General features: G+C 40.6%; 1 protein-coding gene across 1 annotated transcript in view; it reads right to left on the reverse strand.

The window, feature by feature from the left end:
• The window catches only part of MYO15B (myosin XVB), a 1,465,505-nt gene that overhangs the window by 989,742 nt on the left and 454,653 nt on the right, over positions 1 to 21,110 (reverse strand). The window contains exon 16 of the mRNA XM_085614939.1: positions 15,326 to 15,397. Coding sequence (XP_085471065.1) covers positions 15,326 to 15,397 — 72 coding nt within the window. The remainder of the gene's footprint in view (positions 1 to 15,325; positions 15,398 to 21,110) is intronic.

Below are 21,110 nucleotides of genomic sequence, written 5' to 3' on the forward strand. Positions count from 1 at the left end.
TCTTAGCTTGTTCGTGATAAGTGGAGCCCAAAGAGTGATTTTATTACCAAATGTGTACATTGGTACTCCATCCCATCTTTGAGCCTTACTCATCGTACTCTGCTTAATTACATTTCTGACCTGGGCACAGATCTTCAGTCTGACCTAGTCAAGAGCATGCAATCTGAGCTGGTCAAGGGCCTGAAGTCTCAGTTCTGCGTAGGGCTGCAGGATGATCTGGGGACAGGTCTGCAGGTAAAGATGCACACAGGGCTGCTGTTTGCCCTTGGTACAGAGCTGCAGTCAGAGCTGTGCACAGACCTATAGCTAGAGCTAGGCACAGGCATGAAGTCTGAGCTGGGCACAGGCCTGCAGTTTCTTCTCAGCACAGACCTGCGGTTTCAGATTGGAAACAGGTCTGCAGCCTGCAAAGGGTGCAGATCTGCAGGAAGAGTTTGGTACGTGGCCACAGTTAGAGTTGGACACCGACCTTTAGTCAGGGTTGGGCGTGGGAATGAATTCTGAGCTGAGCATAGTTCTACAGGCTGGGCACAGGAAAAAAGTCAGAGCTGAGCACAGGTCTGCAGCCTCAACTGGACATAGACAAGCAGCCTGAGCTGGACAAGGACCTGCAGTCTCAGGTAGGCATAGGACTGCAGTTTGAGCTGGACACAGGGATATAGTCTCACTTGGGCTTAAGGGCTGAAGGACTGTAGCTGGAGTTAACTACAGGGGTGCAGCCTGACTTGTATTGTAAGAAAGTTATATTTTACCTAATGGATGGCTTGCCCATGGTGGTAGAGGTGTGTGAAATTCACATAATTTCCATTTGCATAATTATGACGACTTTATGGAAAATTATATGAAATTACACACAATTACATGAGCTGAAAAGCTGTATTTAGTGCTATCTTTTAGTATGAAATGCATCCTCATGTCCACTTTGACATGCACATTGCACATGACTTGAGCAGCAGCTGCTCTCTTTCGATTCGTTCATGTTATTCCAGTATCCCACAATAGGATTTTTCTCCCCAAATAAATGTAAAATATCACAGTGGCATAACGGTCTAATTTCATGTAAAAAGCATAAAGCAAAATGCAGAAAAGATTATGCCGGGCATAACAACATTTTGTTCAGGCCTACTCTCTTGTACAGACTGTCTCAACATAATTGTGTAGCTCTACTTTTCAAAGTATCAACAAGTTCCTACAAAAGATTGTGTGCTAGGAGCCCAGCTGTGGCGGCCATACTTTTGTGGACTTTGTGACAAATTACTATTTCTACATTGGGAATATTTAGCAATGATTCAACCTGGGGTGCTGTCTCTTATTTAAGAAACCAATGTCTAAAATTGGCAAACACCAGCATCAATGACAAACAGCAACATTTTACTTACAGTCCACTGCCACTATAAACCATAATAAAACAGTTATATTTTACATTTGGACATGCATGTTGTTGAAAGCGAAGAGTTTGGCATCTATTATAAATAAGAATGTTTATGCAAGAAGGAACATCACTGTCAGTTTGTATGAAACATCTGTGTAGGCAGTAGCAGGTCTCAGGGCGTGCTGCGCGGTGGAAGGGCGGGGGGAAGCAAACACGGACATACGACGGTTCGGAGGAACGTAATAATTACTTTCCTCCGTTCCCTCCTATGTCCGTGTTTGCCATACCCCCACCCTACCCCTTCCCGCCTCACCATCCCACAGCACGCCCTATGCGAGCCGCTATTGGGTGTAGGTAAGGTACAGTGCCCAGAAATCCCAATTTGCCAGGACGGTTCTGTTTTTTCAGCATCTGCCCTGGCAATTTCTTTGAATTCAGCATATGTGCTGGTTTTCAAAGATGGTCAACTAAACACACAGAAAGCATGTCTTGACGTGCACCAGGGCAAGAATAGTTAATAGTCCTTATAAGAAATTATGTAATTAAAAATGATATGGTGTGTAAAAGTTACATTTAATTTATGCTCAGTGCCTCTATGTCATCCGTTTTCTATATTGGTGAGTGTTACCCAGAACCCCATTCTATGCCCAGGGGCGCTGCCAAATTGTAGCTCTCCTTTTATGTTTATGGTATGCCCAAGTTTTTGGCTTTCAAAATTTGGTCAGTCTCGGCCAAGGTTTACAAGGAATAATGCATTTAGAAATATAACTTTATCATATAATTACTAATACCTCTTTTGAAATAGATATTTACCCAAAGTGCATCCAGCTTTCAGCACTGTTATGAAACATGACTGCATGACATAAGTCAATGGTATCAAGGGGAAAAGGTGGCGTCAGCCCTGCCACACGTGTAAACTTGGAAATGCACATCACATTATAATCTCTTGAGCGCATGTTCAACCACTGAGCTCCTATACCATTCTATTAATTAATATTGGTGAAACGGACTAAAGAAAAGGACAAATATTCTGAAAGTCTACTATTTACCAAAATCACTTGAGTTTGTAGTGCTTTATCTCAATGCAAACATCAGTGCTAAATTGCCTATGTACTTTACTGCATTAGAAGAAATACAATTTAGCAATTTGTAAGAAACAGCCTACTTCTACTGAGGGAAATCAGGGATCAGTTTTAACCATCTTTTAAATGACCGGTGTAGTGCACTGCCAAGACAGCATTTTTTTATAATTTTGTTTTAGTTTGATATTTTAGGCTATGGTTAATGATATTAAACATAAACGCATTTGGAAATATAACCAATAAATGTGTAGGAGGAAGAAGCCAACGACAAAAGTGACTTAAAAATGTATAAAAATCTTGTGAAAACTTGAATTCTAAAGCAGTGCTACTTATACTTATTCTAACATGGTTAAGTAGTTACTGTGTGACTTATTTGCAACTTTATAAAGATGTCATTTGAAGGGGAATTTTGCCATTTCTAGTTCTTCTAATTTTATTGATTAAGTCTGGTTAAGATTTGTTTTTTAATAAATCGACTATGCTGCTTTTTGAAGACATGGGCAGATGTACCAACATTTTGCACTGGGTTTGCTTTACAAAAATGAGGCAATCTAGTACAAAATGTTTATTTTTAATTTACTATCTTGCTCAAAAAGTGATTTGTCATGGAAATGTGCCTGTAAGTAACGCAATGCAGTATTTTGCATCACTGCATCAAAGGAGAGTGCCATGGAGGTACATGGACATTTGCATGCAACCACCCATGTTTTTTGATGTAAAACCCCATCTACTATCACTATTAGGCAGGTTTTGGCCCAAAAAATAATGCATCCTGGAGGACAGGGTAAAAAACATGGAATGCTTTTATTCCCCCAAAACCTTTACAGTGCAGCACACATCTAAAGTGGGTACATTTTTAAAGTTTGTCTAGGCAAAGATCTTGTACTGGAAACCTATGCTAGACATGACACAGACCCCTTTGCACTATGATTGAAAGGTGTGTGTCTGGTTGTAGGAAGCCTGATTGTCCTCCAGTTTTAGTCGCTATGCAAACAGTAACTTAGTTAAATAATTGGCAGTTTTCATACAAGGTGAAATGTAAAGTTCCATCGTAGGAATCTAATTTTCTCTATGGCTTGGCTTTTGTGTATGAATATGTCATCATGACAAAGCAGTGCATTTTTGTAGTCTGGCTGAACATAAATGTGGTATACTCAGCCAATCAACATCTTATTTGTTTAAGTGCATGTAATCAACCCATTTCCTACAAAAGAAACCCATAATTTTCACAATTCTAACATAATACATGTAAAGGCAGAAATTCGAACATTCTGTTTAACTCTCTAGTCATAAAAAAGATGGTCAGGTGTGCTGACCTACTGCAAAGGTATCAAACAACTTGGCACAATGGCAATTCGTTCATCCCACACTGTTCCTTGTCACAAATTTCTGGTGCTCGCTCTATTCTCTGCATATTGTTCTGCTCTTTAAACCACTCAAAATAAATATTATTGTGATAATCGAATATATCTTTCAAGAAGTGAATTAATTTTAGAAGAGCATCCCTTGCCTTTTAAATAGCTACTTCCACACGCTGCGTGCATAACATTGCTTCCGTTCACTGTATGCAAGAACGTAGCCCTTAGCACAATACAGCGCTAGTCACTCGCACATCTAGCCATCATCTCAAAGAACATATTCCATAGTGCATCATAGTATGTGAACAAAGACAACGCAACATAAAAACTCAGAATTCCTGATACAAGCATTAAAATGTAACAATGGGCATTTATGCCTCAAGGTTATTTACAAAAAACACTCAGATCAGTTTATATCCTATCTCAGCGCAGTGCACCATCATTCTTTAATTGCAGATACAGATCAAAAGACAATTGTGAAGTATCCTGGGGTTAGAAACTGACCCTAATTGCCTTTAGCAATATTTATAAAACCTCAAACAATTTTCAGACACAAAAATTCTAAATTAAATTGCTTCATGTAAATAAAAAAATAATTTTAATAAATAGAATTTTTTTAAATTTTCATTAAAATATTTGAATAATCACATGGCTATGCAGCTTTCCCTTTGAAATAGCTGCCCTTTCTGCTGCTAGCATGAGATTCTGGTGAGCAAAGTGTGTTTAAATGCAAAGTGTGTTTAAGACTGCAGTACCATCTCCAGTCTTCGGGGGCAGAGCTGAGCACAAATATAAACACACTTGATGAAACACAGGTCCCCACAAGGCAATTTTTTCAAAAGTTGTAAAAAGCGACACAGATGTTCCTGAAGCCATTTTTTATCATTTAGAAGATATTGCCTTGTGGGGACCTGGGTTCAGGTCCCCACAGTGCACTCAAGTCCCCACAGCGTGAGTGTGTTATCACACCTAAGTCCCCACAAGGATAGTAACACAAACCCACACACACACACACACACACACACACACACACACACACACACACACACACACACACACACACACACACACACACACACCTGCTGGGAAGTGGACAGAGCCAGCCCTGGACTGACAAGGAGTGGGTCGTGGTCCTGTCTGGTTCTAAATGTATACCGAGAAGCTCTAAATTTAAACTAATACAAATGTACATGATACAGAGAGCGTACCTTTCACCCCACAACATAAATAGATATTTTAACATCGCTACCTCTGCATGCCCACGCTGTCGGCAGCTCAACGCGGACCTGCTCCACATGCTATGGTCCTGCACCTCCCTCCAACTTTACTGGCGAGAAGTAGTTACGGCCCTTGCACTTTGCACTGACACATCCCTGCCGCTTACATGGGAAATTTGTATATTAGGGATCTATGCCAGATCCAAAAAGAACAGAGTCACATCACGATTTCGTGACTTGGGGTTGATAGTTGCGAAGCGCTTAATCACAGAGGAAGAAACACACCGACCCCCCCAGGGATAATCAGCTGGAAAAGATCACTCATGATATGGGCTCAGGCGGAAAGTACAATTTTGCACAGAGAGGAAATAGCAGGGCTCTGCAAATACACCATAGCGCACAATACCCACAGCCTTCAAGAACGAGGGAGATGGGGAGGATGATGATGCCCAGTCTGTCAATCTGTAACTTGTACACTAAGTGATGCCAAGCTACAAAGGGTTTGTTATTTGCAGGTAGCGGCGCAAAACTTTGTGAAGCCCACATACAGCCCAAATCCGCTATAAGAGACTCTCCTAGCCCTTGACCAGCCACTTACACGGCAGTGACTTTTCAACACTCACATAAGTCTATGTCCCACCTGGGGGAGCCACTATATTGTAATGTACAGGATGCACATTTCCATACCCAGTCATGCTATGTCTACTTTATTTGTATTTTTCCAGGTGGCAGTTTCTATTATATTGTTAGTTTTTTTGCAGATTAGATACAATATGTCTTATTGGCACTTTCCTTTGTCCACTTCTTTCTCTTTGCACAACCCCCTCATAGCAGTATTGAACAGACCACGTTTTGATATCTTCTGTGTGCGCTAATGCCATGTGCGCCAGACACCAACAGATTGGTTCAAGCTAGCTGTGTTAGAATATGGCACAGGCAATATTGAACGAGGTATGGGAAATGCAGAACAGTGGTGCGAACAAGGAGTAGCACACAACGATTTACCAGTATAAACCTTCTGGAGAAACATGTATGCATCACTGTGAATTGTAATTCCATTTCTGTAATGTACTGTAGTTATGTACAGTGTTTTCACTGATCCGTTTCATAAATGTCTGGATAATGCATCAGATACTCTTGAACTGTTATGTGATATGAGAAAAGATAAAAGAAAAGACCAATAAAGATATTTAAACCAAAAAAAAGTGTCCCCTTTCCAACTTATGTACGGCCGAGCAGCCAGGTTCCCAAGTGAGGTTGCTGAGGATCTAATATGAAATTTTGATTGTGATTTGAATTTAAAGAATTGTTAAAATGTTGATTTTGGTTTCACAGTCATTACTCCAATTTATGTTTTAATCTGCATATTTCTATTGTGTAATATACACACATTCAATTGCTGGATACTTTTTAACTTTTGACTAATATTAAATCTATTTTCACTGTTAATTTTCTTTTCTTTTGCATAACATTTATTTACAATAAAGCTAGTTATTTTAATTTGTTTTAATTTTTATATAATATAGATGTTTATATAATGAAAATTAGTGATTGAGTTTTATGTTTGAGTTAGTTTGAGTTTATACTACCAACTGAAAGTGAATATGCAGGTATTATCTTTGATTTAAAAAAGCAGAGTTGGAGAAGCAGACAAAACAAAATGTTGAGGTTGCCCAGGAAACGTAAAAAGAAAATTTTTAAAAGAGTTTCAAAGAAATATAAGCCGTGCACCTTCAGAGAAGGACAGTTAGTGCTCCTGAAAAATTGCAGGCTAAGTACAAGAAAAGCAGGCATTTTGGAACATAAATTTACTGGACCGTACACTATTGCTGAACTGCAAGGAAAGCGCGTTAAATGACTTAATGCTAGCAACCTCCCTTCACGTACAACACACAATCGCGACATGTTGAGGCCTTATAAGTTGAGCGACAAGGGTAAACCATCTAAGGGTATGTTTTTTGTATGCAATGGGACAAAATTGGATGTGTATTGGAATAATACACCTACAACCTGTGTAAATGGCTCCTTAATTGGTGAAAAGGTACTAGGTTGAGCAAGAGAACGTGACACTGAGATTCTCCCAAAAATATGTTTTGAAAATTACAGTATTTTAAATAAGGTGTATTTGAATACTTATTTCTGTTTGTGTAGGGTTTGGGGTTGGTTGGTTGAGTAGTCTGTTTTTCCCAACTGAATTTCTGTAAACCACAAAAAAGTATTTTGCAGGAAGCATGACCAATCATGTATGTCCAGCATCTTTTTCACTTGAAACACTTTCAGAGGAGAATGATGATTTTGCAGAAAAGCAAGCTTGTGTTCTGTTGGGGTGTGAGGTTGCTACTTGTTTTATCAATATTTATGTTTTCAAATTGTTTAACAAGTATTGAGACTCAAGATGTAAGGGTTTTCTCACAAGCAGCTTGGTTTTAGTAGCTCTATTTTTGTAATTATATATCTTAGTAGTTTGTGAGCGGCTAGCTTACTATTTGGTGCTCACTTCTATAACTGTATAACCTTCCACTAATCCAGACAACCCTTATGGTGATTTCAGACAACATTAGAAAGCTCTTTAAGTGGTAGCTGTGGAGAGCAGCCTTCAGGCTTAGGACCTGATTACGATGCCCTTGGAAAGGCTCCGAGTGAGGGTCGGTCAGAAAGGAATCCAACCAGTTTTTGGGAAAAAGGCCTGTATCCGCTCAAGGGATTATGATGGCAGATTCCCACAGCCTTTCTGTGCCGCCCTTACCGACACAGAAAGGCTGTGGGAATCCGATTTGGGGTTCCCCCAGCAGGTCCCATATGGGTGCAAGGCCTCCGAATGGCAGTCTAGGGGGCACCTATGGTGCCCGCCGTTGATCCCTGCACCCGGTGAAAGTAATTAGTTTGGGGTAACTGTCAGTTTTGAAGTTTATGGAGGTGTCTTTCAAACTTGTTTAAATTATGTTTCTCACTTGTGTATCCACAGACTTAAAAGATTATGGATCTAACGCAATGAAAACACTTTTGGCTGCATGGAAGAAACCAGTGATCGGACGCTTGGAAGCAATAGTGTCGAGCATAAAACTGTAGGATTCTTCATTTTGTTCATTCAAAACGCCCTAATGGATAGTTGATGAGGTTGATTTCTCATCGATAATCAGTATAATCTGGCTAATGGTGTAGCATTTACAGGGCGGTTCCTCTTCTAAAGGTCATGGTGCTTTTCAAAAAGGCACCTAATTGGGAAATGCCTCACAAAGTTCCTGCATGGCTTGGACTGTAAAGTTGATGCCGTTCAAGAACTACTGTGCATGCATATAGCAGCCTCTGACTGGGGTGGTTGTACCGCTGGTGTGGTGGTGGCTGTACTGCCACCGCCTCGCTCACGCCAGTCTGTTGGTCCTTGCTCCAGCGGGCACTACTTAAGTGTATTTTTTTTTAAATGGGTAATCGATGCGTACATTAGCAAATTATGTATGTTAAGACCCAATGTACGTATATTTTCCTCAATAACACAGACAGACCAACCCAAAGATAACCATTGTTTTACAATGTGTTTAATGATGTCCTTTTATTTTAACCTTAGTGTTTAGCACTTTCTGCAACAGTGTCATCCTCTATCTTCCTGGGCAATTATCGGTCGTCTGCTTTTCGGGTAAATATTTGAATCTCATATGCGACTTTTCACTGTCTCAGGTTGTAATGATTTGTTAATGTAACTGATTGATTTACTATTGAAGTGTACAAGAGACTTACAATAACGTATTGAACAACAGGCAAAATTTCACGTCTGTATACTGTGAATCTGTGTACTTGTCTTCCAAGAAAATATTGTCGATTTTTAATTATGATTGAAAAGCCATTCATACCTTTGAATTTTTGTAAGTGTTTACATATGGAGTTAGGATGACAGGTAAAGTTATTCATGCGCACATTCTATTCTATGCAGGTACCTTATGAAACTGTGGAAACTGTTTGTCCTACAAATACTGGTGTTCATTGGATTCTTTTAATGAGTGCAACTTTTCTTTTTCTTTTCTTTAGCAGTCAGAGGTTTGAAAGTTATTGATGAAAAATATGAGTGGTTGTAATAGTTGTAGAGGCCTAACTTGATTTTTTAATATATAACTTGGCTATTTTTTTTTAAAACTATTTTGTTTTGGAATGTATCAGGAGCGGAACTCTAGCAAGAAATTTTAAAACTCAATATTAAAAATTTAAGTAAGGTAACATCACATAATTGCAGGATGATTACAAAGGGCTTCTCTAAAGTTGTGTGAAGGTACTTGCGTGTTATGGTCATTTTGTTTTCGTATTAATTTTTTAAGTTGGGTATAATTCAACACATTATTTTTCAAGAACTAGAACAATATAAAAAGTGGTATTAAAGTACAACAAAAATCCATTTTCCCCTTTTTCTTGCTGATGTTTTTCCAACTGCTTTTGTATCATTTCCTCAGATATTGAAACCTTTTTACAAAGAAAATTATAGTTTACGATTCACAGACAGCAAATCTTCAGACCTACAAAGACTTCTTGAAAAATTGGAGGTACCCTTTCCCAAAAACAGTTTCCATGATCTATTTTGTACTTTTATGATTGCAACAAAAAAAATCTCAAATGTAATTTTCTTTTACAAATCGATCACTATTTGTGACAACGATGTAATATCTTGTTTTCTTCTGCTGGACAAACTCTAATATTTAACATAGCCATTCATATGTCTCAAAAGGGCATTCCTACAGGCATTGAAGCGTCCCGGCTATGATCTATAGGAATTAGTGGTAGAATCTAACCAAAAGCAACAGGACAGCTACAACTGTGGTATTTTTTGCATGCTGGTAATGATACTTCCATAATGATATTATAAACCTTAATTTTTTTTTAATCAAAGTGAATAATGTATGATATTCTCGAAGAAGATATTATTGAAGTTTAATATTTGTTTTTTTCTCTTGAATAGTTGTAAAAAGTAAAGAGGGCTTTGACCATAAACAATTACAGGGGAGGGGAAATTCTGCCACATGGAGCATGGATTTTAGGGGTGCACCACATGCTGCCTATTAGGGATTACACTTCTGAACGCCGCCCGAACGAGGCCCTAGAGCCAGTCGGAAGCAGAGCAGTATTCCCCTGGGATTTTCTCTCTGACCACTAGTGCGGTATTAATGTGGTTGGACGGAGACCTATTCTGATGGCTTTCCAACCGATAGCATATTGAGACCAATTGTTTTTACGTCCATTAAACTTCAACTTGGTCATTTTGATAACATATACATTTTACTCTACTATTCATTGAGGAAAGTAAAAATCTCAACTGTGTTTTAAGTTTACAGATTCTTACATAAGTCAACAGCCAATTCCAGACATTTTAATAAATTCTGCATTTATGGAGGATTTTAGATTCAAAATTACAATGGATCTAAAGGAGTAATCAGGTTGGAGTTGAACATTTCATGTCTCAATTTTGAAAACGTATCATGCCTTTGTGTCAACAGAACGTTTTGATTATTTTGATAGCTATTTTTGTTTTCTTAAACTTTTGTAAAAGTCCACAGCATAAATGTTGTACATAGTATTAAATATAATAAGATATGGAAATTATGTTGGAGTATGTTAAAATCTGTTGTCTTGCCATTAGAAAGTGTTTTGAACAGTTGTTACTGTGTCACAGCACTATCTAGTGTTAGGAATAAACTTAGAAACATGTACCAGATGCCCTGAGAAGTTTAACTTTTTTACGTTTGCTGTTAAGATGTGCTACTCTATCTCAATATTACATTTAGATTCTGTAGAAGAGTACTGCAGTGTCTACAACCAAAAAACTTCAGACGTATCTGAAGAAAACTGTATGGTAAATACACACAATTTTTTTTTTAATAGTTAAAGATTGTAAATGTCAGGCTAAAGATACTTTAAAATGTCCTTTTATAGCTTTTATGACACTAGTCGTAGAAATAAAGCATAACTGTTAGAAGTACATAAGGGGTTTGAGAGAAAATTCAAAAGCGGCCATGCACCGAGTCCATGACAGTTCTTTATTCGAGGTAAAAAATACATGACAGTTGCATCTGCTCCCAACTTAAACCTCCATGTCCTGCCCTTCCACAAAACACTCTGGCATTACTACGTAACTATTTTTAGGTTTTCTATTATATCGCCCAACATAATATTAAATGGCCATCTTGAATCCAGACACTAGCATAGAAAATGTACCTCCTTTAATTGACTTTTTCTGCTCTTACAAGTGTATACTGCTATCGGTTTATGCTTTTGTGTTTCCTCATCTATTTATTCTGTCGTAGATGGGGCAAAGGTTAAAAATAACGTGGTGGTGCGATACTAGAAGGGTTACTGTTCTATCGCACCTGAATAAACACTGGGTCGATAGATGTAGGCAATTTTAGCATCACTGCACTTTACTTTGACTTTCCCTAATCACTACTGTCAACACCAGTTGGTCCTCCTTCAGGTGGAGGAAAGCATAACTAAGACCCAATGATGATGCTTTTCACGTAACTATTCCTGCTGAGAAACAAGATATACGGCACAAACGGTTAATCTGTGAAAGAGTGTTTTTTAAGACGATCTGGAACCCTGACCCTGGTAATAGACAGGACAAGTAAATCTAGAGATATACAAGCATGCATGGATTTTATTATTTTACGTGATGAATTAGCTCATTCTAATTCACTATTTAGCAGTTTCTTATAACTAAGGATGGCAATCTTCTCTTGCTCCAAGGTTACTAATTTGTGTAGCTAGAGCAGGGTCTGATATTTATTTATTTAATTCCAGGAGGTTAAACTCAATTAAGTATCACCTGCCTGAATCATAGAGGTTTTAGGTAAATGTAAAAGTTTCTTTAAGTAAAAACTCTGACAATGGGACCAATTGATTTGTCCTTCAAGACTAAGCAGCTTCTTACCATTTAATAACATAGTCAGCACCATGGCTTTATAATTGTTTAACAGGGGTGCCGTGGAAGAGCCTCTGTAGGTGTAAGTAAACTTTTTAAGCATGCCAATTGGTCCACTTCAGATCATTTTGAAATAGAAGGACTAAATAGGTGTATGATGCTACCTCCTCCACTCTACAACCCTGAATAGTCCAAGAAGACATCAGCAGTGTCTGGAGATGGGAATTGCAGCACATTGGCTGACTCACTGATGTCATCTTTAGCATCGGGATATGGCCCAAGTTAGAAGCAAAGATGTAATCTAGGGCCTGCCAGTAACATTGACGCAATGAAGGGTCCAGCTCAGACTCCTCTCTATACCCGTCTCCTCGTCTATCCTTCGGGCCATCCTCTTAGATCTCATCAGAATCACGTGGGTCTTTGAGGGTCGTGTCTGTGGAGGCAATGGCTCCAGTGGGAGCACCAGCACCGGTGGATGGAATACTAGCAAGGACCTCAAAGCGCATAACCATTCCATGTGGGAAACCTCTGGTATCGCTTTGTTCGCCCTAAGTTGGCAGGGTATGCCCAGACGTGGGTCCCTTGCTCACTTTGCCACTGGATTCAAGATAGCCTGGCTGATGAGGGTTGTGAACCCGAAACCGGTCCCAGGATGCTTGTTTCCGGTCCAGGGAAGACATGGCTTGGAAGTTCAGGCTGGACTGTTCCCATGAGGCACAGGGTCAGACTGATTTGCATATGGCCATGTCTGAACTGGGGTGGTGGCGTGAGCTAAAGAATGATGATGGATTAAACCCAGATCAGTTGACTGGGGGTGAGTGTTTGATTTGCTCAAACGCTCCATCCATCATCCCCTTTGGTATCGCTTTGTTCGCCCTAAGTTGGCAGGGTATGCCCAGACGTGGGTCGCTTGCTCACTTTGCCACTGGATTCAAGATAGCCTGGCAGATGAGGGTTATGAACCCGAAACCGGTCCCAGGATGCTTGTTTCCGGTCCAAGCAAGAGATGGCTTGGCAGTTCGGGCTGGACTGTTCCCATGAGGCACAGGGTCAGACTGATTTGCATATGGCCATGTCTGAACTGGGGTGGTGGAGTGAGCTAAAGAATGATGATGGATTAAACCCAGATCAGTTGATGGGGGTGAGTGTTTGATTTGCTCAAACCCTCCATCCATCATCCCCTTTGGTATCGCTCTGGGGTAGAATGGTGCAGAGGGCGAACTTGTCAGTAAAACTCAGAAGATACCCCAGACTATGGGCCTAAAGGCGCAGCAGAGGGGACCACAGCTTGCATAAATAATGCTTTCTTCACATTGAGAAATTGAACTGAGTCGCCCCAGGTGCTAGATATTCCAGATAGGCCAGCAGCAGTGCCAGCACAGCCTATGCTAGAGGTAGCAACAGGTACAGACCAGGCCATGTAGCAAGTGCTGGAGTTTGCGGCACCCCTGGGAGGGGCTCCTCAGATGGAGTGATGTCAACACGCTCCGGCTCTGAGGGGGACTCAGCTAGAGGCAGATCGCATCAAGGTGACTTACCACAAGACCTTGAGAGAGCTCAAAGGGTGTTGTCATCTTGCCTTCTCCTCTTATATTTCTTCCTCTTCTAATGCTTATAGTATTTAAGCACAACAAGGAACACTACTTCGAGGCTGACCTCACTGCAGGCGGCATCAAGCCTGATGCTGCTTACTCATATTGGCCATAGACAGTTTGGCCTTGCTCCCCAGAATGGCCTGCCCTGCATGAGGCCGCATTTTGCACGTGATTTTGACTCTAGCTTTGGCCCCAGGCACCCTAGGCAGATCCAGTGGGGGTTGGACATGGACATTTGTCCATTGAAGGAATAGCAGGGTTGGAATAATTTTTTTGCAGGAGGGGACATTCCTACATACTGCACTAAAACTTTGAAACAATTTGAGAGAAAACTCAGAAGAAAAATGAAAACAATGATGGATAATGGCTTCAGATCCGAGTCGAGGGAAAAACAGAATCTTATGTAAGTGCGATGAGGTGGCGCTACATAGCTCCAGTGATTTCCCTCCTGCAGTGTCTCCGACAACGGGATGGAGTCAGCATTACCTACTGGAGAAGGAGAGTTCTGTGCTCCAAATTTATTATGCCCTGATGATGACCTTTTCAATGTATATACAGGGTCAAATCACCATTGACACGTGTATAAACAGATTAGGGGTAAAGTTAGAATTAATTATGTAATTATGCATCCCAGTACTTGAAAGTCTATTCTTGTGTTTCTACTTGATCTTTTGTACTCTCGCACATACACGCTCAGTCACTACTTTTCACCTCTTCACTGTGTGATTACTTTTTTGAGCACATTGAAGTTATAGACGAACATTGATCGTTATTAAAACCTTAATAACCATGCTAAACAAATATACATTAATTTGTTTGAACATCAGCAATTGTTTATCTGCTGAGAAATTATGCTTAAATTAATCCATAATAAATCATTGTACTGCAACATATTGTCATTACCCAAAGTTCATATTTGGTATATTTGGATTGCCCTTGTACTTCTACTTTCAAGCCTGTGTAATGTCACATCTGTGCTCCAAGCACCTCGGCCACCACTAAAGAAAGTGACCTTGGAAGTGTTTGCCCTGAAGCAAATAAGCCAGGCTGCAACTCATCCTGCCAGACTGCCCAACCTTCTGATGGTTCTAGGCATAGCACAGACTGAACTTCCTACTAGTATTTGCCATTTACGTTTGAACACAATAACTTGCTAGAGTTATTAATGGTAAATACCCCAGATAAGGAAGCCACACACACTGTTAAATAAATATTTTATGGCTGGCGTGATTTGCCCAGCACTGCCTTTGGATGCAGTTCCTGTTAATTAGAAACTTAATACATGATCAAACACTGAATTATTGTGCACATTAGGCCACACCCCTAGTTACACAGTGCAGTCCTCCACAATTAATCCTACTAAGGCACTCCAACAAATAAATATTGTTTCCTGAAGCTTAGGGCATCACATGTACACACGTGCTTTTCATTCCTCTTAATGCATTGAACAGAAGTGTCCTGGTACCTTCCCAAAAGAGGAAAATGCATCAGACAGTCACTGTGGACATAACCTCCATCAGCTTGACTATAATAACACATGCCTGTGACTCTATGAAACACCCAATGCTCCATGTGTCATTACAGACACTATTTACATTCATATTCACATTCCTCTGATTTTCACTTACAAATAACTGCTATCAAGTGTGCTGACCTAGTTAGGCCAGTAGAAGCAGAGCAAGACTACTTTATCCAGAACGCACTATATTGTCAAACTGAATCTCATGAGTGGAAACCGTAACCACGATGCCATGAAGTAAGGATGTCATTACAGCTGGAGGAGTCAAGAAATACTTCACTTACCATCCCTGGCAGACCGCCTGTTCCTGGATGTCTGTCACACGGTTGCCCCCTCTGGTGTCTGTCCCTAGAATGCTGTTTTGGAAACACAGAAACAGGGAAAACAATAAGGTGTTGAAAACTCCAAGGAAATACAGCATTCAGAAACAGAGAGAAAGGGATTTCTTTGTATTTTTGTATATTGGTTTTTCCAATGAGTGATATTATCCACAAGGGTGTACAGCGCTTTACAAACGATAGTAATATATTAAAGAGTTACATTTGACATGCATTCAACAAGTAAAGATACAAAACTAGGAAGGGAAGCATTAAATCACAGAAAGTCAAAGATGTTGGGTAGCTGTGTGTCAAATGTTTACTTGATGCATGAATACGGTCACAAAATACCCTTTGTAAGGCCTACGCCTCATAACAAATCATTCGGTAGCTTTGAACATGAAATAAGAAGATGAAAGAGTTCTTAGAAAGCTGTTTAGATGGATTCCGATGGATTGGCGTTGTACAGTTGTCCAGGCTCTGATAATCAGTCGTCTGAACTATGGAAAAGCATTGTACATCGGTATGGCAGAATATTTGTTTACACGCCTTCAAACGATCCACAATGCAGCCGCTAAACTAATTTGCAATAAAGGTAGATGAGACTCTGCAACTCCTTGTTTAAAATCACTTAACTGGCTGCCAATGCGTAAGAGGGCACAGTTCAAGCTACTCTGTCACACGTACAGGTCTTTGCATGACTCTGGCCCTCTGCTCCTTAGAAATGGGGTTGAAAACAACCTACAAGAAATTTGAGATCATCCATTGTGATCATAGCTAAAGTTATAAAGATCAGGAAGGCCAGAGAGGGTGGATGCACTTTTATTTTTTTGACAGCCACTCAGTGGAACTAGCTCCCCCTGGACATTTGATGCATCGAGGACTATGTTGTGTTCAGGAAAACACATGGCTCTTCCCCGACTAATGTAGTTCTGACTTCCACCTCTACATCTGCTGAAATCAAATGGTAGTTACTAGCGCCATGATATCTGTGTCGGAATGAATGTCTGCGCTCTATAAAAACCTTCAAATAAATAGAGGTGAGGAGGAAGGAGATGGAGAGGGAGCAGGTTATGAAGGTGGCAGATGCATTCAGGATGAAGTCACAGATTATGGAGTTCATTTTAAGATTGGCAAATGGCTAACAAGCTGCTAGGGCTATGAAGGCTCTGCCAGCCCGAAGGACCAATCTGTTGAATATATTTATTGTGTTTTATAGAGGGCGAACATGACCATTACGGTTATCAGAGCATAGTACAACAAGAAAGATGATGTGGGTTGCAGCACAGTAAGAACATAGGTCACTTAATCTATGATGTACATAGAATTCGAAGAGCACGGTAAAACACAACAGGGTACAGTACCATAAGTTGAAAAGTACAGTTTCTATTGTTCTCTTATGCCACATGTTTTTTTAGCAGTAGGGCTTTTACTTCCTTCTGAAAGAGCCTGAGAGAGGAAATTGCTCTTGAGGGTGGTAGGGAGTTCCAAATTTTTGGGGTAGTTCCGGCAAAAGCGCGGCCATGCTTTTTCCTTATTTGAATCTGGGTAGTTCTAGTAGGAGGGATTTGGCACTCCTCAAATCCCTCCAACCTCTTGATAGCTTGATCCCATTCGCCAAGTATTTAGGACCAGAATTGTGTAGAGGATTGTGTGTTGTGCATGCAACCTTCAGTTGGATCCAGGCTTCATCTGGGAGCCAGTTGAGGGCTTCGAGTGATGGGGAAATGTGATCATAAGGACGTGTGCCAGTTAGAAGTCTTGCTGCTGCATTTAATTTCACTTTCATCAAGGCTAGGCTCGATTTAGGTAGGCCTAGGAGTGTGGCATTCCCATAGTCTAGCCTTGAGAGCACTAGAGATTGCACCACTGTTTTGAGGTCTCCTAGCGGTATTCAAGGCACAGAATGGCAGCAAGGTTCAAAACACTGCACTACCCAGTATAGTCACTAATGTATTATATTACACATATTGCCTGCCTCAAATGACCAGCTGCCACATGGCCACAAATGAAATACAGTTTGGACAGAAACATAAGGCAATACAAATTATACAGTGATACGTCAGTGTTCAATACCAGTTCTTTCACAGGCTTTTAATTGTGCATAGAAGATTCTTTATTTCTTATATTCTTGTGACAAGTAGGTACAGCCAACACATTTCGCCATAGAGAGGGCTTCTTCAGGGCTGTAAATTCATACAATGTTGTTCGTTTTAAAAAATTAGGTACTCATTCCTATAAGATATTTTAAAAGTATTTCCAGCGTGGTTAGGTTGACAAACATTTAAGAGGAAAAGAACCAGCAATGAGAATTTGTGAAAAGGAAACAAAAAAGGGGGAAACAATAAAGTTGACCTTGATAGTAAGAGTAGGGCGCTAAAAAACTTTTTGTGATCCACTATGGTCACATAGCTGCCACACACTCTCTATTTTTAATCAGGCAGGGAGCCCAATACAAAAAACTGGTTCACATTGGACTTCCTAACCTGTTTTAACCTTTGCACTCACTAACACATCACATCTACACGTTATAGGTCCCTCACCCCCACGACACCATACGGTATGGAACAAAAGATCTCCGCCAAAGAGCCCCACATTGGGTGCCCGTCGGGTATTGCAGCGCCGACCCGACGAGGAGCAGGTCCAATGATGAAGCATGACACCTGCTGGCTGGGTGTGTGAGGGCCCTAGTTCCAAAGGAAACAATTTTCCTGCATTATTAAATCAGCAGGATTACCTGTATTTTTAGTGGGCCTTGCACATAGCACTTTATTCCCCATCTGTTCTATGACCCATTGTAGGAACAACGTACCTTCTTTTGTTACGGAAACAATAAAGTGCCAAAGACTGTAAAATTTGAAAGCTAAGCTCAACTTTATAAAAAAAAGTTTCTTTAGGCAATACAAGGTTGAGAGATAGTGTGAGCTCGATAAACAGAGTCCAGCAAGAATTAGGTAGCCATAGGGTGTAATGACGGCCGGGCAAGAAGTATGCCCCCCTGTTCGATTTTTAACTCTACCCACGCACCTGCCTACGCACAACAGAAAACCTGTGAAAGAACTGTTATTGAACACTGACATATCACTGTATAATTTGTATGGTGTCTCATCTTCCTCACCTAGCGGTATGAAGGGTTTTAGTTTTCTTAGAAGGTGCAGATGTAGGTTAGCATTTCTGGTTGCAGCTTGTATGTCATCTCACATGTTTAGATTTGAGTCTAGCAGGAATTCTAGTTACAGATGGTTGGGGTGTAGTTTAGCGATTTGATGTTAAGAGAACAAGGTTGCGATTGTTGAGATCTAAGGGGTGGGGCAAAAAGGAATGAATTCTGTTTTCTGCAGATTTAGTTTAAGATGGTTGTGTGCCAGCCAGTCTTGGGTTTTTCTCAGGGTGTCATCTAGTCTCTGGATATCTTCTTGAGAGGAGGGTTTTATGTAGAGCTGAGTGTTATCAGCATTCATGTGATGAGATTTTTGATTCTATAAGGATTTCAGTGAGTGGTTCCATGTATAGATCGAAAGCGTTGGATTGATTGTAGATACTTGTGGAATGCGCCTGTCGACATCTGCTACATCCGATAGGGTGCCGCCTATTTTTTTTTTTTTTATTTTAAAAAAAAAACTTTATTAGATTTTGGGTGCCGCTTATTTTGACTCGTTATCTGTTCTGCAGGAAGGAGGTGAACCGATTAAGGACAGCTCCAGATAGTCCCATTCTGAGTTTGAACACTACTGATCAATCTATAAGTATTAGGAGACAGGATTTGTTTTGGTCTAGTGATGTTTGTATATCATCTAGGATGTTTAGAATGGCAACCTTGGTATTGTGTCCAGGCCTGAAACCTGATTGGTGTTTGTCTAATAGTCAAAATTCTAGATGTGTTTACATAGCTGATCATGAGCACATTTTGCTATCAGTTTAGCCAGGAAAGGCAAACTGGAGACTAGGCGGAAGTTGCTTAAGTAAGTCTGGTCAGTGCCCGTATTTTTTAGTATGGGAGATACTTGGCCGATCTGCAAGCATTCTGGAAGGGATCCTTTTTGGAAAGATGCATTTATGATTTTTGTCCATAAGGGAGTTACGGCTTGGTAGATATCTTTCAGTAGATGGGAGGGAATGGGATAATTGAAATGTGTTGTAGGTTTTATTGCCTGAATGGTTTTCTGTATATCCCCTTTAGACAATGATCGAAAACTGTACCGGAAAGCTCAGTTTTTTTCTTGGGACAATGGTGATGTGTTGGTCAGTCTTCCTGCTGTGCGCTGTGAGAGTGGGATTGATGGATTCCCGGGCACTGGGTACTGGCTTGGATGGCAACAGAGTTGCTAGTAGTTGCGATTTTATCTTTAAATAAAGTGCAGGAGTTGTTACAGGTGTGAGTTGAATTGCTTACACTTGTGGGTTCTACAGGTTTTCCGGATTGATGTTTTATTATGTCGAAGAGTTTGCTGGGCCTGTTCTTTGCTCTGTCTAGCTGAGATCTGATCGCTGTTGTTTTGGCATTCAAGATCGCCTTTTTGTATGAGACTCTGTGTATTCTCAGCTGTTTGAGGTGGGTAGGACTTGGGTCCTTCCACCAAAGTCGTTCCATATGTCTTAGTTGTCTTCTGTCATTTTTTATGTTTTGTTAGAATCACTGTACCAAAGGTTTTTTCTTTTTCCTTTTTAGACATAATAGGCAACCTTCTGAACCATGTCGGTCATACTATTGTTGTAGGGGCATGTCAGTTCTTGAGCCGAGGTTCTTTGCTGCTCTTGAAGGGAATTTTTACCTTCTTTCAGCGAAAACATCAACGCCGCCACATTAAGGCAGCCTCCTCAACATTGCTTTTGTTTCACAGAAACAAACCCTTGATTGGAAAATTAGGGTTGCTTGTTTCTGTGAGGAAAAAAAAGCAATTGCCCTGAAGGGGTGAAAGTTTTCTTCCAGGACATGGGACACCTCGCCTGTCTCACTTGGAACTCAAGCAGAAATATTTTTAGCGCTGTTCATATACAGCAGAATATCGGATGTTCATAAGCCAGCAGCCCATGGCAAGGTAACAGCATTTCATCATTTTCAACTGAAAGGGACCCATACTTGTGATTGCTTAGAGCCTGCTGTTCCAACTAGAGCCTGGCTGGATGCATTCAAAGCATGTTCTTCCGCTCACCTGAGGCGCTGACATAGTGCTTGTAATTAAACAGATTGTTTTCCATGTTTTGCTTTTTCTGCAATCAATTGTAATTGCTATTATATAGCTTTTACTAATCTGATGAGGGGTTGAAATGCTTTACGCTGGGCAGCATACTCAAAGTTAGTGGAAGTCCAGTGTTTATTAGTGGTTATTGGAATTAATCTTGTGCTCTTGATGAACACTCCATGCATTTACCTGGGGCGGCTCCTTCAGGAGGGCGGAGGAGCGTCGCCCTACTGCTTTCTCACAGTGCGAGAAGCAGAAATATAAAATGGTAAAAGTACCATTTTATGTTTCTGCTTCTTGCACTGCAAGAAAGCAGAAGTGTTTGGTTGATCGGGGCTGCTCTAGGAGCAGGGCTGGGCAGGGGAGGAGTGGTGTGCCCACTCCTGAGTGAGCATGTCTGGTTTGGTCGGCCCTCTGGGGCCGCCCAAACCAGTCATGCGCACTCTGCCCTTTCTCCATGCAGGTTGCAATGCAGCCTACATGGAGAAAATGACCTCCCCATAGGCGCCTGGTTGGGCGCCGTCCCGACCAATCACAATGCTGTCATTGCAGCGTTGTGATTGGCTTAG

Source organism: Triturus cristatus, chromosome 7 (genome assembly GCF_964204655.1).
Source record: "Triturus cristatus chromosome 7, aTriCri1.1, whole genome shotgun sequence".
Lineage (NCBI taxonomy): Eukaryota > Metazoa > Chordata > Amphibia > Caudata > Salamandridae > Triturus > Triturus cristatus.